The sequence below is a fragment of the Thalassophryne amazonica genome, chromosome 19 (genome assembly GCF_902500255.1).
Source record: "Thalassophryne amazonica chromosome 19, fThaAma1.1, whole genome shotgun sequence".
Taxonomy (NCBI): Eukaryota; Metazoa; Chordata; class Actinopteri; order Batrachoidiformes; family Batrachoididae; genus Thalassophryne; species Thalassophryne amazonica.
In genome coordinates this window covers 33898859-33916999 of record NC_047121.1, presented here as the reverse complement: position 1 = coordinate 33916999, position 18141 = coordinate 33898859, and the positions used below count along the sequence as shown (strand labels likewise).

The 18141-nt window shown below is 38.8% G+C and overlaps 1 protein-coding gene across 17 annotated transcripts in view; it reads left to right on the top strand.

Annotated features, from left to right (window-relative positions):
• map4k5 (mitogen-activated protein kinase kinase kinase kinase 5) overlaps positions 1-18141 on the top strand; it is a 66281-nt gene that overhangs the window by 36157 nt on the left and 11983 nt on the right. For 5 of the 17 annotated variants that reach the window (XM_034194977.1, XM_034194975.1, XM_034194979.1 and 2 more), the window contains exons 4-26: positions 841-931; positions 1581-1645; positions 1762-1817; positions 1905-1952; positions 3263-3305; positions 3401-3473; positions 3787-3918; positions 4120-4182; positions 4281-4362; positions 6931-7047; positions 11825-11903; positions 13540-13611; positions 14530-14588; positions 14703-14770; positions 15258-15299; positions 15843-15887; positions 16218-16260; positions 16390-16600; positions 16774-16797; positions 16906-16982; positions 17387-17428; positions 17691-17775; positions 17891-17970. In XM_034194977.1, coding sequence (XP_034050868.1) covers positions 841-931; positions 1581-1645; positions 1762-1817; positions 1905-1952; positions 3263-3305; positions 3401-3473; positions 3787-3918; positions 4120-4182; positions 4281-4362; positions 6931-7047; positions 11825-11903; positions 13540-13611; positions 14530-14588; positions 14703-14770; positions 15258-15299; positions 15843-15887; positions 16218-16260; positions 16390-16600; positions 16774-16797; positions 16906-16982; positions 17387-17428; positions 17691-17775; positions 17891-17970 — 1697 coding nt within the window. The remainder of the gene's footprint in view (positions 1-840; positions 932-1580; positions 1646-1761; positions 1818-1904; positions 1953-3262; positions 3306-3400; positions 3474-3786; positions 3919-4119; positions 4183-4280; positions 4363-6930; positions 7048-11824; positions 11904-13539; positions 13612-14529; positions 14589-14702; positions 14771-15257; positions 15300-15842; positions 15888-16217; positions 16261-16389; positions 16601-16773; positions 16798-16905; positions 16983-17386; positions 17429-17690; positions 17776-17890; positions 17971-18141) is intronic. The other 12 variants (XM_034194983.1, XM_034194980.1, XM_034194981.1 and 9 more) reach the window with 9 other exon arrangements.

The following is an 18141-nucleotide window of genomic DNA, read 5'->3' as shown; positions in this document are numbered from 1 at the left end:
ATTGGAATTGGGGTTGTAAAACAAAAAGTGATATGCCAAAGAAGGTGGCATCTGCCAGAATTTCCCACACAGTTGAGTTTAAAACTGTATTAAACTGTATTATAGTAAAGGTTAAGTCTGCTGAAGAATAAACATTATTTCTGATTTATTGACTGACAATAATATCTGGATCATATGTGAGTTGTGTCTTAAATGTGCTTAATGTGACATGATGACAGACTGGGTAGTGAAGTGTAATCAGTCGCTTCTTTGTGTTTCCAGCTCATGATTACCTGCACATTTCGCAGCAGCTGGACTTACAATGTTTTGTTTTGCTAATGGGATGTGTTGGTGTAATTTAGTCTACTGGAGAGCAGGCTGAATGTTGGTGTACACCAAATCAGTAAAAAAGCACAAGCTGTACCCTCTATTGATATTGGCTGGGGTTTTTTTTTTTTTAATTTGCTATGTTTCCACAGCATTGACATACAGCATTACAATGTCAGAGGACATAGTTTATTTTGTGGTTTTGGCGAACCAAAGAGAAATATTTAAAAATCAAAATTGTTGGGCATAATTATGCAACATTGTGGTGATGCACAGTGATCACTTTAAGTTACAAATGCAGGGTTTGGTGCAATTGCAAAATCAGAAAAAAGCCCATTGTGTGTATTTTGTAACTGTATCATAGTCCAAAGTTTTTAACATCATGCCCCCAACCATTATGTGTGGAAAATGCCTTAATTTAAAATAAAATTGCTCTGTCTATTAAATTGCTGTATTGTGTGTGTGTGTGTGTGTGTGTGTGTGTGTGTGTGTGTGTGTGTGTGTGTGTGTGTGTGTGTGTCACACCATTTCCAGGGGATGACTTTTCCATCATACAGCAGGAAATCTTCATGGTGAAGGAATGTATGCACCACAATATTGTGGCCTACTTTGGGAGCTACCTCTGGTAAGAAGCGGCTCATTTTTATACTCTTTGTGTTTTCCTTTCTCACAACCAGTCCCAAGCTTAACAGTATGCCAAATCCATATCTTACTGTCAAAGGGATTTAACAAGTTACTGCTTGAAACTCAGTTGACGTGTTTAATGAGTTAGTCACGCCGGTATGTAAATGTATGACTCAGGGTCTTCTACTGGGCCGTCTGGTGCTGACTTGGCTCTTCAGTGCCAGGACACGGCCTCTCGTGTTTTAATGTTTTACGGCTGGTATCTGAGAGGAAGTAAGCCTGGTCCACCCACCGCTGTCTTTGACTTCCAGCAGGTTTAACAGGAATATGAGCCTCTGATGTGTTTTTATATGGCGGTTAGTTCTCACAAATACATCTTATCACAGCAGGCATGTCTTGTGTAGTCTCACCGCACAAAGTACAAACCTTTACTGTAAAATGGCTCTAGTGTAATTTTTGCATGTAACTTTTTCTACTCCAGCAAGGATTATATATTGGTGCAACAGTAAATGAACGCAACACTCTCAAGATAGAGTGCATCATTTGATGAGGTTTTGCTAATTATCAAAATACGTAGCTGCTTAGCTGGACAAATGTGTGAAATGAATTTGTTTGAAGCAATGCTGGATATTTTTCTGTGCTTTGAACAGTCGGGAGAAACTTTGGATATGTATGGAGTACTGTGGTGGTGGATCACTGCAGGACATTTATCACGGTGGGTTGTCCTCCTTTTTTCATAACTGGAAAAGTGCTTTTATATATAACGGTTGTTTAATTTTTGCTCTAGGTTTTCTTCTGCATATGTAAAATTAATTTTTGTATGTATTATAGTGACAGGACCTTTGTCAGAGCTTCAGATAGCATATGTCTGCAGAGAAACCATACAGGTGATTGTACTTAAAAGTTAAAATTAATATTCCTAAGTTTGTAAAGTTGATTTAATTCATAGTAGAATGCTTTGTTTTGTTTTACAGGGTTTGGGATATTTACACAGCAAGGGAAAAATGCATCGTGACATCAAGGTATTCATTTCTTTACTTCTTATTTGTGCAAAAACAAAAGAGAGCGGCCCAAATGAATTACCAGTGACGCAACTTCATGTTAGATTAAAATGTCCCCACCAATGTTTTTGATGGCTGTTTGGCAATCCAGAAATTTTTATTTGCTTTGTGCAGTGGTGTTACAGTGGTGAAAACTGATATCACTGCTGTAAATTATCTTCACACAAGAGTGTCACAAGCAGTGTCACCTGCCATCGCTTTGAAGTGGAACTGCTCATGCCTTTTGCACGCACACAGGCTGAAACCTCCGCATTATCACAGGAGGTCAGGGCTGGACGTATTGTCTTTGCTCAGTGCTACACAGTGTGCAGTTCCTGTTTCCTCTACTCTCACCGCAGGACGCCACCAGACAGACTGTCAGTCACCTCCAGTAGAGGCGGTGTCAGTGGAACTGTCAGAGAGCTGCAACTCTGGTGCACATCAGATCAGCAACATAGCAGATGATTCTTCAGATACAATGAAGTTGCTACAACAATGTTACATGTACAGTATTTTCGGAGCATAAGTCGCATAGTTGTTTTTTTTTTTTATATACTAGATTAAGAGGCCCTGCAACGTATACTTGTATACCAAAAAATTGCATTCCTTGTTAATAATAATAATAATTAATGAATAAAAGTGATAGATAGATGAGCTTTATTGTCATCACACGAGTGCAACAACGAGATTACGTTCACACTCCAGTTACCACAGACAAGATACAGCAATTAATCTACAAATTATTACTTGTTTACCGTAATAATGGCACACATCAGAATTAAAGACAACACATATACATTTGACATTGTTTATGTGCGCTAAACTTTGAAACAGTCCGTTATCCGAATTGAGGCAATGTGAGTGTGTGTGTGTGGGGGGGGGGCATGTGGTCATGCAGCCTATGACTGTTTATATATGATTTTCTCAGGAATCAAAGGACAAAATAAACTCTAATAATAAGAATCAATGCAAATAATAAAAAGTGCTCTACAACAATACACAAAAATCCCAAATTAAGGAGCTGATAAGATAATACAGAAAAAAAGTGCGGCTTCTACTCCACTGTGACTTATACGTATGTAGGTTTTTCCTCTTCAAGAGGCATTTTTAAACAGGTGCAATGTTGTGTAACTTATAATGTGGAAAACATGGTAATTGGCAGTTTATGATGAACCAGTTTACAGAGACATTAGCTGAGATCAGTATTTTAGACTTTGTTTGATGCATGTTAAAGTACCCGCATTTCCTTACTTTTATTCTCAAAAGAAAATTAAAAAGGACTTCTTCAACAGGGTGCCAATATACTCCTAACAGACAACGGAGATGTGAAGTTAGGTAAGTTGATCTTCTACTTTCTCTTGAACCTTTCTACAGCTTTCAGTCCACAGTGGACTACATAGTCTGAAATGTTCTGCTGTTTCTCATTACAGCTGACTTTGGAGTTGCAGCCAAAATAACAGCCACCATTGCTAAAAGAAAGTCCTTTATTGGAACACCTTACTGGTGAATATATTATGTTGTTATCGTAAAATGAACCCATATGCATTTGGCAAACTTTGTTGAATAGGTTCAGGAGCCATCTTCTCTATTTTTCCAGTTCAGTTTTTAACAGTTCTTTTCTTATCTTTATCATAATGGTGTATGATTGAGCTGAAAGATGCACGTTCAAATGATAGGCAGTGGATACTTGTCAACTGAAAGGACTTTGTTACTGACCTTTTAAACTGATGCTTTTAGATAACTCAATGGGGATCATTATCTCATTATTAATTTTGCTTTTCATTCAACACAGACTCTTTGCTCTGAATTTGTGCAGGATGGCACCAGAAGTAGCCGCAGTAGAAAAGAATGGTGGTTACAATCAGCTGTGTGACATCTGGGCTGTTGGTATCACTTCCATAGAGCTTGCCGAGCTGCAGCCCCCAATGTTTGACCTGCACCCAATGAGGTACATTCACTTTTCCTCAGAAATGAGCAGTCAGAGCGTGGCTTCCTGCTTTCGTGTTCTTCTACTGTTTTCTCATCTTTTGATTACTTCACTAGCCATCTTTCTTTGTTCACAATATGTTTAGGCTATAATTAGAAAAGGTTACGTTTGGAGCCAAGGAGCATGTGCTGGACATAATGCATCTTTTTTTCTGTTTCTTAGGGCCTTGTTTTTGATGTCTAAGAACAGTTTTCAGCCTCCAAAGTTAAAAGACAAAAACAAGTGGTGAGTACTCGAGAATATTTGAAGACGAATAGTATGTTACTCATTTGGAGCTTAGATGACAGTATTGATCATTAAAACACAATTATCTTTCTCTCTAGGTCCACTGCTTTCCATAATTTTGTCAAGATGTCTCTGACAAAGAACCCAAAAAAGAGGCCAACTGCAGAAAAACTACTTTCCGTAATATATTTTTATGCTGTCAAAACATTTCATATGAACTCTGTACATTGTGCAGATGGTGCCTTTCCACACGTAGCATACAACAGAAAATTGTCCATAGCAGACATGTACTCACTCACTAGAAATACCCTGTTTAGTTTAGGTGACAGGTGGCTCCAGGGTAGAGTGTGCAGAAGACAGGACAAAGTACAGTGTAGAAATTGCTGTTGCTGTTCCATGAATTTGTGTGACAGGTTCCCTGTCGGCCCTTACCAACAGTAGTTTAATCTCCAGTTCAATATTTTCCTGGGTGTCTTTAAGTAAATGGCCCCTTTTCACTCTCAGATGTTGGTATTCTTCTGGTGTCACCCCAGTCGCATGACAGAAATTATATCAACATGCCCGCTCACTTGCTGTGAATCGTCCGGACAGCAACATGCTAGTCACACAAGCTTAACTGGACTGTTTGCAGAGTTTGTAATGGGGAACTGGCAGGTTAAAATTTGTTTAATGTCTGCTCCAATTGACTGGGACATTTGTATTCTCACTTACTTTTCAAGATGGCAGTGCATATGGGAAAGAGGTTTCAGAAACTTTCTGAGAAATTCAAAAGCTTGAAAACAAAGAAATATAGTTGTCTGAAATGCATTTGATGGACTATTACTTTTGCTGTGAAGGTTATGTTTCAACCATGTACGTTGGTGTGATGGTTAAGAATCAGGATTACTCAAAAAAATCATAGACACACATATACAAAACCTGGTGGAAGGTTGTGACATGGATCAAAAAGTACCCATTACATTTTGTGTTGCTACAGGAGCTAGTCTTTTTTGTCAGATTTGTGAGATGGGGCTTTTTCGGTGTGTGTGTGTGTATCAATTTATCATAATATAATGAAGGCACCTCAATCATTAAAGGACGTTATATGAATTCTGGAGGGATTGGAATATTGACATTGAAGGGCTTCCACAGATGTCTGCACTCTATTGAGTGTCCCTGTAGTGTGGGGTTCAGACAGAGATACACGCTGTCATTGTTCCAAAATCTAACTGAATCTCATTTGAGCATTTGTGTGTTTTGGCTGGCCTTTACCTATTTTAGTTCGGGTAAGAAATATCGTCTTTACATATTTTCATGAAAACCTATTAGCAAATGCAGTTTTTGTCACATCAAACAAAGTGTGAGTGGTTCAGATTACTTAGGAATTAGGATTCCGCTTGAGGTCACAAATCTGTTCAAAATATTTGAGCCTCAGTATAAACGTCAGATCTGCTGTGGTGACCCAGAGTGAAAACAAGGGAGATGCCGAAGGGACTTACATCATGAGCACAGTCTATATCTCAGTATCTTATATCCAAGTTTAGATGTGCTAGCCTGATGTAGAGGTTTTAATGTCTCTGTGTAAGTGATGAAGAATTAAATTAGACCTGCATTGAAATAAATGTGGTCAGATTTCAGAAAGAAATAGCTGATATGTATTCATAAGACCCTTGTGAATGCAGTAAAGTAAATCTGTAAGCCCAAATTTGTAATTCAGCGGAGAAATCTTCGTTTAAAAATGACAAATTTGCAGCTAAAGCTGTTAGTAATGTTACTTATACACGTCCTGGTTTCAGCATCCAAAAGTAAGCTGCAATGTATGTGAGATACAGATCCGTGTGCTCAGATCAGCAACGACATCGACAGCGGGCGCCGTTGTTCCTCTTCCGCTCTCTGCCTCCGCTGCACTTAAGTCTGCGGGCTCGTTAACGAGCTCGTTAACCGCCGACGCAGGCCACTCACACCACCCGTGTCTGCTTTGCAGCCGGTGTTGTGCCAGATTCAGCGCACAACCCCGGCATCACCTCTCTGTCTACTGAATGGAGCTGCAGCACACTTGGCACAAGTCCTGAGATTACGCTCGCTGTTTTAATGTGAAGCGGCCGGTACACCTGTTGCTGCAAGGACAGACTTCTTGCGGCAAAATCCACAGCACCGCATGTCTCGGCAATCGGAGTCCCAGAGCTCCATGCACGCTGAGAGAGGTTTATATATTTTTAATGACTGGGATTCTTTGCGGGTCTCGCCTCCATATCCCGCGATGGTACCAGAGGCGAAAGACAGTAGATTTTCATTGCGACACCACTCAATCAAATGGGCGTATGAAAAAGTCCCCCAAAATAATTTTCAAGCACAAATAAAAGAAATGTGTACTCACCAAACGTATAAGACAAGAAAAAGGTGCAGATGCAAACTGACGTAAATCCACAAATTACAATTGGCACAATGCATGCTGCGAGAGGGTCTTGTCCGTGACGTCTCGGCAGCGTCCATGATGAGAGGGACAATTTGCGGATGGCTAAATGTTAGTTGTAAATTTGTCATTTTCAAATGAAGATTTCTCCGTTGAATGACAGATCTGGGCTTCCAGATTTACTTTACTACATTCAGAAGGATCTCATGTGTAAATGTAAGTCATTTTTTGTTCAAAAAATCTGACTGCATTTTTTTCAATGCAGGTCTTCTTTAAAATGTTTCAACATAGTAGATATTGTGGATATTGCATGTAGTGAATTTTTTCCTTTGATGACACGATCATGTTTCTTACAGCACGTATTTGTGTCCCAGCCGGGTTTGACAAGAAGGCTTGCTGTTGAACTTCTCGATAAAGTAAACAACCCAGACAGCCACCAGCATTACAGTGAAGTGGATGATGATGACCTCGAGGTAAATTCTACTTTTAAAATACAACCAGAATTCTGGCAAGCACTGTCTTTGCTTTGAATTAATTTATGAATGAAAGAATTTATTTGGCACACACAAATTAAAAAAAGAAAAACTCCTTTAAAAAACAATTTCACAATCAACCCGTGTGGCCAAAAGGGTGTAGGCAGAAGCAAAAGCTTATATTCACTTACTGCTTTTACCATAAATAAATAGTGTGTTTGTGTATACAGTGGTCCCTCGCTATAACGCAGTTCACCTTTCGCGGCCTCACAGTTTCATGGATTTTTTTGTGCAATTTTGCATGTTTTTTTTTTTTGTTTTTTTAAATCAGGCGGGCCGGTCGGAGCACCGGACTGCATCACCGCCATTGCTCTCACTGCCTCCAATGCGCTTACTGAGTTTGCGGGCTCTGTAAACGCAGCAGCAGGCCACTCACACTGCCCTCCTTTCTGCTGTGCTGAACTGAGCCAAATCTGGCAACAGGTCCAGAGACTACACTCGCTGTTTTGATGTGGATGTTGACCGCAGCCGCAGAGCTCTCTGGCCCCCGAGAGAGGACTTGGATTCTTTGCGGGTCCCACATCCGTACCTCCGGAGGCAGTGAGCAAATGGAGAGTTCTGCGTGTGTCTGTTTATAATCTTCTCACCCAGAAGGAAAAAGAGTGTTTACACAGGAGAGAAAAGTGAGAAAATGTTAATGCCTGTTTGAGAAAAGTGTATCAAGTGTGTCGTGAGGAGTTTTACAGCCTTAAAACATCTATGATAATTGCAAAAATAGCGCTGACTACTTTGCGGATTTCGCTTATCGCGGGTTATTTTTAGAACGTAACTCCTGCTATAAACGAGGGACCACTGTGTGTGTGTGTGTGTGTGTGTGTGTGTGTGTGTGTGTGTGTGTGTGTGTGTGTGTGTGTGTGTGTGTGTGTGTGTGTGTGTATACATATGTACAGTTGTATGCAAAAGTTTGGGCACCCCTGATAATTTTCATGATTTTCCTTTATAAGTCATTGGTTGTCTGGATCAAAAATTTCAGTTAATATATATCATATAGCAGACAAACACACTGATACTTGAGAAGTGAAATGAAGTTTCTAGTATTTACAGAAAGTGTACAATAATTATTGAAACAAAATTAGATGGGTGCATAAATTTGGGCACCCTTGTCATTTTATTGATTTGAATACATTTAGCACTAATTATTGGAACACAAAATTGGTTTGGTAAGCTCATTGACCCTTGACCTCCTTACACAGGCGAATCCAATCATGAGAAAGAGTAAGGTGGCCGTTTGTAAATGTTTCTCCTCTTTGCATCTTTTCTAATGAGTGGCAACATGGGGGCCTCTAAACAACTCTCAAATGACCTGAAAACAAAGATTGTTCAACATCATGGTTTAGGGGAATGATACAAAAAGCTATCTCAGAGATTTCAGCTGTCAGTTTCCACTGTGAGGAACATAGTGAGGAAATGGAATGTTATGTTCAATTTTCAAAAATCAGTGACAAAGTTGAAGTTGCGCCTGGGCTGGATCTTTCAACAAGACAATGGCCCTAAACACTGCTCAAAATCTACTATGGCATTCATGCAGAGGAACAAGTACAACATTCTGGAATGGCCATCTCAGTCCCCAGACCTGAATATTATTGAAAATCTGTGGTGTGATTTTAATTGGGCTGTTGGTGCTCAGAAACCAACAAACCTGAGATGTTTTGTAAAGAAGAATGGTCCAAAATACAGTAGTGTTCAGAATAATAGTAGTGCTATGTGACTAAAAAGATTAATGCAGGTTTTGAGTATATTTCTTATTGTTACATGGGAAACAAGATACCAGTAGATTCAGTAGATTCTCACAAATCCAACAAGACCAAGCATTCATGATATGCACGCTCCTAAGGCTATGAAATTGAGTTATTAGTAAAAAAGAAAAAAAAAAGTAAAAAAGGGGGTGTTCACAATAATAGTAGCATCTGCTGTTGACGCTACAAACTCAAAACTGTTATGTTCAAACTGCTTTTTTAGCAATCCTGTGAATCACTAAACTAGTATTTAGTTGTATAACCACAGTTTTTCATGATTTCTTCACAACTGCGAGGCATTAATTTTGTTGGTTTGGAACCAAGATTTTGCTCGTTTACTAGTGTGCTTGAGGTCATTGTCTTGTTGAAACACCCATTTCAAGGGCATGTCCTCTTCAGCATAAGGCCACATGACCTCTTCAAGTATTTTGACATATCCAAACTGATCCATGATACCTGGTATGCGATATATAGGCCCAACACCATAGTAGGAGAAACATGCCCATATCATGATGCTTGCTTCACTGTCTTCACTGTGAACTGTGGCTTGAATTCAGAGTTTGGGGGTCGTCTCACAAACTGTCTGCGGCCCTTGGACCCAAAAAGAACAGTTTTACTCTCATCAGTCCACAAAATATTCCTCCACTTCTCTTTAGGCCAGTTGATGTGTTCTTTGGCAAATTGTAACCTCTTCTGCACGTCTTTTATTTAACAGAGGGACTTTGTGGGGGATTCTTGCAAATAAATTAGCTTCACACAGGCGTCTTCTAACTGTCACAGCACTTACAGGTAACTCCAGACTGTCTTTGATCATCCTGGAGCTGATCAATGGGTGAGCCTTTGCCATTCTGGTTATTCTTCTATCCATTTTTATGGTTGTTTTCCGTTTTCTTCCACGCGTCTCTGTTTTTTTGTCCATTTTAAAGCATTGGAGATCATTGTAGATGAACAGCCTATAATCTTTTGCACCTGCGTATATGTTTTCCCCTCTCCAATCAACTTTTTTTAGTCAAACTACGCTGTTCTTTTGAACAATGTCTTGAACGTCCCATTTTCCTCAGGCTTTCAAAGAGAAAAGCATGTTCAACAGGTGCTGGCTTCATCCTTAAATAGGGGACACCTGATTCACACCTGTTTGTTCCACAAAATTGACGAACTCACTGACTGAATGCCACACTACTATTATTGTGAACACCCCCTTTTCTACTTTTTTTTTTTTACTAATATCCCAATTTCATAGCCTTAAGAGTGAATGCTTGGTCTTGTTGGATTTGTGAGCATCTACTGGTACCTTGTTTCCCATGTAACAATAAGAAATATACTCAAAACCTGGATTAATCTTTTTAGTCACATAGCACTACTATTATTCTGAACACTATTGTACCTTCAACCAGAATCCAGATTCTCATTGGAAGCTATAGGAAGCGTTGTTATTTCTGCAAAAGGAGGATCTACTAAATACTGATGTATTTTTTTCCTGTTGGGGTGCCCAAATTTATGCACCTGCCTAATTTTGTTGAAAGAAATATTGCACACTTTCTGTAAATCCTGTAAACTTCATTTCACTTCTCAAATATCACTGTGTTTGTCTGCTATATGATATATTTAACTGAAATTGCTGATCCAAACAACCAATGATTTATAAAGGAAAATCATGGAAATCATCAGGGGTGCCCAAACATTTACATACAACTGTATATACTCATAACAATTACCAAAGAAAGAAAGCACAGAAAATTTAGATTAATCATTGAACTGTAGTGTCTCATCACGACAACATTGCTGTCAGACTGAAGGTTTTCCTCCAAAGTTTGTTATCTAAATAAGGCTCTTAACCATAAATGCTGTGTCCCCCACAGCTGCTTCAGAAACACCTCCAGTCTGGGCTTAAAAAAAAAAAAAAAAAAAAAAAAGCTCCACACTATAAAAAAAAAATCATCCGAAAACAGCTCAACCTCAGCCGTGTTTGCAATTGATTTGGGGTTGAATCAGCAGGTGCAGTCTGGTGATGACGTAGCAACAATGTGTTTGTATACTGAGGGCTGAACAGGGCTGAAATAGAGCACAGGCTTCAGACAGCTGTAGTTTATCCTTCACCCGTGCACTTATCAACTTTTATTGTTCAGGATTTTTTTAAATATCAACATTTCATCATTTTTAGTGATTGTGCCTATTTTTGGCACATACACTTTAATGCTACTTTATATATATATATATATATATATATATATATATATATATATATATATATATATAATATGGAAGACAATTGGGTTGTGTTCACCGCTAACAACACAGTATGGGCACACTGCCAAATCTAATACAGAAAATCCAAATAAATCATTAAAAAAAACCTGTTTAAGGAAAATCACTTGAATGCTAACATCTTCATAAAATAGCATTTAATTCACAACATTGCACAACAGTCACCAGTGAATGCATAATACTACTATAACTTTTTTTTTTTCTTTTGACTTGGCTCTGCAAGAAAAAAGCTGTGTTTTCATGTTCTGCTGAAACTATTTCTTCCACTTCCTTTCCCCCTCTCATGATTATTATTCCATTTCCATCACATTTAAGCGATGGCCAAAGAGGTGGTACCAGTGCCTTTTTAAACTTTTCCTGGCCTGACAGCACTGCCACTGTCTCGGCCACGATGACCGAATAAGCCCTGACAGCTATTGATTGCAAGCAGTGGAGCATGTTTTAGAGAAACTGCACATGCAGTTCTAGGCTTGCTGTACTTGACAAGGAAGTTTCAGAATGATTTTCAAAACACTAACTCTGCAATACAAGTGTACCTAAATCATCATGATATAAATCTAAAACAATAATTGTGTTATTATAGCTCAAGGCCGTGCTAGTTCACAGTTGCATTAAGTGTATTAAAATATTTTTCACTCTGCACTTTTCATGTCAAGTGCTGCTTCCAATGTGCAGACCTGTCTCATGTTCTTTAAATCTTTTTTATTTTCTGTCAGCCCCTATCTGCAGTCAGACACACCATCCGATCCACCAACAAACATGCCAGAGCTGAAAGGACGCGTTCAGAGATAAACTGTAAGTGAAGAGGTATTTTCCAAAAGGCTCACTGCTGTTACATCTACAAAGTCTTGTGAACAGACCCATTGCTGCCATGTGTCTGTCCTGTCATTGCACTGTGTGTTAGTCACCCTGTCAGTTTATGCCCATAAAGGTCCAGCAGCTTATTTGTGGGTCATCCACCTAATCCTGCAGTACTGTCTGGCACTGTGCCATACCACAGTATGTGGTAGTCTGCACAAAAATAACCCAGGATTCACTGAGGAGAAAGTGAATGCAGTACTCCACAATGCCACTGTGCAGCTCAAGTTATTTTATGTGCTGCTTTTACTTCACCATAAAACATTCCACATTGGAGAAGTTGAAATACCCTGTTCAAAGGGTCATTGAAATATCTTTTTTTTTTTTTTTTTTTTAATCTGCAATTGTTGACTGTGAATGTGACAAAGGATTGATCAGAAACTGTTTTGTAATTTATTTTTATGAACTTGCAGCCCAAGGTAAGTTCTTATGCACTTGTAATGTAACCAGTGTTCGGTGGTGCCTGTCACGTCCCAATACTGTGGCTGGTTGTAATTTCATCATTTTCAGTTTATGTGATAACATTCCATAGGTAGAGTGTCTTTGTTGGATGTTTGCCATATTCATTAGTAGAAATTCGGGATGTCCTGATTATCAGACCCCAGTCTGAGTCCTATAATTTTGAGTATATGCAGATATAAATTTGGTTATGTTCAACACATTTTAAAAATATTAAAATGTAAAATTATTACCTATTTTTCCTGTGTTGCACAACATGCATATTAAGAAAAAAACACAATGTACACATATAAATATTTTTGACAGTTGTACAATGTCATTAAAATTAAGGAAAAATTGTACAAATATTTTGGTGTGCTGCACTTTTTCCATTTTCAATTCAGTTTTCAATTTATTTTCATTTATATAGCGCCAAATCACAACAGAGTTGCCTCAAAGCGCTTCACACACTTTTTAAATTTTATCATTTAAAATAATTTTTTAATAGTTTATATACATCCATCTGTGTCCACATTTACAAAAACCTAGACCTTGCTGCTTCCTGAAGAGCTTTATGTCCAATTTATTGATAAACCGGACTTTATATAATGCTATTAAACCTGTTATGGTTGTTACAAAAGCTAAAGTAGCTCGTTCTTCTGTAAATGTGTGACTAAAGAAAAGTCTAAATGCTGTCCAAGAATACAGTAACGCATAAGCAATGAGCTGTACTGGAGAAATTGTGTTAAAACTGAGTGTTATGTCGATCCCCCCCACCTCTCATTGACGAGATGCCAAAGTGAGATGCAGCAAGTACAAACTGACACAGTAGGTCATTAACTGTAGCTTACAGAGCTATAAAGGATCAAATATGAAATAAGATGATTACAACCAATAGATTGAACAAAGAGTGTTGGATATAATTTTGGGATTATTAAAATGATATTGTTTACCTATAAAAATACTGAATTGGGACATCCCTAGTAGAAATCCCAAATAGATCTCTATGCTGTTTGTCGTTTTCTTTTCACTTCCTGTGTGTATGAGCTATGATCATTTATACCAGAAGCAAAACAAATCAAGTTAATTTTCTTAGTATTTCTCACATTTAACAAACTTTCCCTCCTGCATGAAGCAAACAATGGGACAGACCAAGGAGGGCCATGCTCGAGCCCTAGCTTCACTGAGGGACACTGGGGGGAAGCAGGTTAGTGACAGTGTAGTGAGACGGTGTGTTTATAATGCCCAAAATCAATACTTAAAACCTCCTGACAAATGGGATAAGTTGAAGCACATACTAGCCTGCTGTGAATGAAGTGGCAGTATTAAGGTGAGTTCTGTGCATGGTGTGGATACCCATTTAGAATTTTCACGGTTGGGTTAAATTGGTTAATGTGACACCTGCGTTTCTGCTACATACACACACACAAAATGTAAATGATTGATCAGATTTTAACGAGGGCGTTTTACTTGTACAGCTCACCTCATTGTGCAACTTCACTCTCTCAAACACTTTGCTCTCTATTTTTTTCTCTCTCTCTCCAAGTTTGGTGGTGACTCACCTCCTGGCAGTTACCTGTATTTAAAATATGACAGCAGCTCCACCTCCAGCTTATCTCAAACAGAAAAACAGTTTTCAAAACGTGGTGTGAATTTGTGAACACAAGCTTTCTTTGTCAGTGAAACAAATGAGAAGCTGATTATGTGGGAGGATTTATTGGAGGCTGAATGGGTTCTTTCACCTTTATAATTACAACAGGATCACATCATGTTTGGACTGGATACTTTAACCCATTTCCTTTGTTTTTAATTTATGTGTTGTTGGTCTCCAGTATCTGGTTAATATCATTTAATCTGTGTTTGTCTTTGATGACCTATTTGTCTTTAAGATGTAGACTAATATTCTCATAAAATAATTCTGGTGTTTTGGAACGGCAGTGGAAGTTTTTTTTAATCTGCAGTCACATTTCACATTAACAGTGGACTGGAAGAGTGTTTTCCTCTGCATTTGTACTAATTCTAAAGGGGTCACCTGTGGTTTATTGTGTCTTAAACATTTGGGCACTGATGCCCTCTAGTGTGTGCATGCAAAATATAAACTGAAGTCAGTATTTTTCATTCATAGTCGACAAGCTCCAGTTTGAACCACCACTCCGCAAGGAAACCGAAGCTCACTCTGAAATGGTGATAATCATCAGTTTCGTTAAATATTATGAGTTCTTCAGTCTGTCTTATTTTTAAAATTTAAAATAAATTGTCTTTTAAAAAATGTGTTTTATGCTATATGGTTTCCCACAGGATGTGAGTAAAGATAATGACTTCTCGTCTCCATGGAGTCCTTTTCCAGAAGGTGGAATTACAAGCAGGTAATCCTTGGAAACTGCGATGAGAGAGCCTTCCTCCTTTCTTTTTAACCATAACAGATTTTTATGAAATAGATGGTCTCTTAAGTGTGTGGCATCTGCTTGATTAAATTATTGCTCTTTTCATCCATCCATCCATCCAGATCAGGTGAAGGAGTAAAATGAGAAAAACTATTTTTTTAATGGGAAAAAAAAAACTTGTAAATGGATTGCTTCAGTGGTTATGTGATTCTGTAATCTGATAAAGTTATTGCGAGTGCAGATATGCAGACATTGTCTTCTGGATGCTCCTGACTGTCTGTCGCTTTAACCTGCTTATTCACTTGCAGCTACTGTAACCTTTGTGCATGACCTGGCTGTTCCCCGTCTTCTGTTTGAATTGTTGGTTTGGCCTGTAACGTCGTCCTCACCTGTCCTTGTGCTTTGACTTGTTTTTTTTTTTTCTTCCACTTCTTTCTGTCCTGTGTTGGTTCTCTGGTCTTGTGCAAAGAAGGAGCCTTCTCAAAAGTGTTGAAGACGAATTGTTCCAACGGTAACACTAACACTGTGTGCTGACGTACTGTATGCCATTCACTCCACCACCCCACCCCATACCGCGGGTTGTATGCGTCACAGTGGACAGTTATTTCGTCCCCTCCCTTTTCACAGTCTTAAAGTCCCTCATGTCCATGAATCACCGTCCTTGACGTTCTGCCATTCATCATTTGTGGTGTGATTGCGATGTGTGTACTTCTGGATGCACGAGTGTGGATTTATGCACGGACCTATCTGTGAATAGAACCATCCTTCACCACAGTGATGGTGACACTCTTAGGGTAACTTTATGGGTAATTAATTACTGCCTCTGGTGAAGTGTTTGATAGGAGTGAGCGCTTAAATTGATATAAGCAAAATGCCATGTCCTGTGATGCTCTAGTGTTGGGTTACAGTATACACACTCCTCCTCGCATCACTACTTTTCCCTTAGAGCTACAATCCAAGTACAGATTCTTCAGAATTGTTTGTCACATAATTATCTCTCCGGGCTGTAATGAGCTGTGTGTTATACGCTGAATATTCCATTTGTATCCTGCAGCGGACACGTTGCTCACCTCGAAGATGCCTTTGAAGATGCAGAGCTGTGAGTGAAATCATATGATCGGATTTTCATCTTGACCATTCCTTACTGCTGTGACTGTCCAGACCCTCCAGAAATTTGCAGTGCTAGGAATTCAGTGATTAGAATGAAAAATAAAGAATTCAACCAATATACATGTAGAGAGGGAGTTTTGTAGCTCTCTCTCTCTCTCTCTCTCTCTCTCTCTCTCTCTCTCTCTCTCTCTCTCTCTCTCTCTCTCTCTCTCTCTCTCTCTCTCGCTTAGAGAGAGAGAGAGAAAATCCTGTCATCACAAATTTCTGGTGGGACTGTCTGTCTCTCAGAATAAATAAGTGGCAGTCATTCTCCTTTAAGGTCAACGCTCAAGCCAGGGGTTCCTCCTCCTCTGCCTCCAAAGGTAAGATCTGTAATTTTAAAAGTGTTTATCCTTTGTAATTTTTTCTTTTCTGGCATGTGTGCTGAAAGCGTAAAAGATTTTTTTTTTTTTTTTTTCCCCTTTTCGCTGTTTGACCACATCCATCTACAGCCTCGATTAAACAGTTCATCAGAGGAACTTGGCCTTAATGATGAGCGGTGTCTGACAGTACGGCGGTTCCCTAACTCGGCGAATGGACATAACCAGGCAGCCCGCAGACAGAGTACTCCTGAGCAGGGCATCAAAGTTGAGCGCTCGTCCCCAGATTTCCTTTCTGTGAGCGTCAGCAGTCCTGGCCTTTTGTCTCATGCGTCTGATCCAGGTGATTCCAATATTTCACTTCCAAGGCAGCTTCCTGTGGAGTGTGTGTTTTATATGTTTTAGAATGCAGTTATCGAGGAAGAAAAACTTGAAACACTTTATATCAAACATTCTGAGTGCCTAAAACTTTTGCACGGTGTTGCGTGTTTAAAATAGCCTTCACCTCTTTTCAAGCTCTCAATAAATCAGTAAGTAAAAGTAAGGCTGCCTGATAGTGATGTTTTGTAGTGTGATTTTGTAAATTTGTTGTGCTTTATAACATCATTGATACAGAAAGTACAGTTTTAAGTTGTTGTTTCATGACAGATACTGATTCAGAAGGCAGTGTGAATGGAGGCAGTCCCAAGCCACCACTACACCGGAAGGAGAAGAAGGAATTCCCTGTGAGATTTATATTTTTCTTATGTCATAGTATGTGTGTCAAGTGAATCTTGTCTTCAGTTTTATTGGGTATCTGGATAAAAATGCTTTTTGTCTGTACCAGATCCTGTTTTATTGGTTATGTTTTCAGACAGCTGATTGAAACAGCACTGAAACATCAGATATTATGTTTTCCCTGTGTTGGATTGATAATTAGAGTGCAATTTGGTGTCTGTTTTTGTCAAATACTTTAAATACCATTTCACATTGTTGTTTTGTTTGTCACATTGTTGTGGCTGCAGTACTGTTTTGAATTCAAATTGTCTAGCTAAAATTAACAAATATGTGCTTGCTGTATGGGCTCTGCGTCTGCTGTATTATGTTTTTTTTTTTTGTTTTTTGTTTTTTTCCCCCCGTTCACCTTTAGAAACCAGCTATCAATGGTCTTCCACCCACTCCTAAAGTACTGGTGAGTGTAACATGTGTTTTGTTCCTCACAGTTTGCACACATTGCTGCTGGCCTGGTTTTCAGGGTGCTTTTGTTACACTCTGTTTGACCCAAAGCGGCACATTCTGTACATATTTGTGATCCACACACTTCCTGCTTTGTGGTTCTTTCAGCATAGCTCGTCTCCATCCCTTTTAAACTTTAGCTGTCATAGTAGCACTTCACTGAACAACAACCAAAGTACTTCAAATACTGATGTGTATATATTTGTTTTTAATTGCAGATGGGAGCCTGTTTTTCTAAAGTGTTCGATGGCTGTCCACTTAAAATCAACTGTGCTACGTCCTGGATCCATCCAGACACCAAAGGTTAAGAAAGGAAGGGGAAAGAAACTATTCAAGCACTACAAAATATAAAAACACACACCAAAATAACTTGTTATAGTAAAGCCTGTGATTACATAAGATCACTCTTTCTGTCTAGATCAGTACCTCATCTTTGGGACAGAGGATGGCATCTACACGCTGAATCTTAATGAGCTGCATGAAGCCACAATGGAACAGGTAACAACATTTAAACAAATGTAATCAGTACTTTTTTTAAAGAGAGATCCACTTTAAGCCTTTACAAATGTGACAAGGTTTTTATGCAGACTATATGTCTACATTTACAATTAAAGGGGTGATCTCCTTTTAATTGTTTCTGTTCTGTTTTTAAAACTGGTAGCAGGCTTA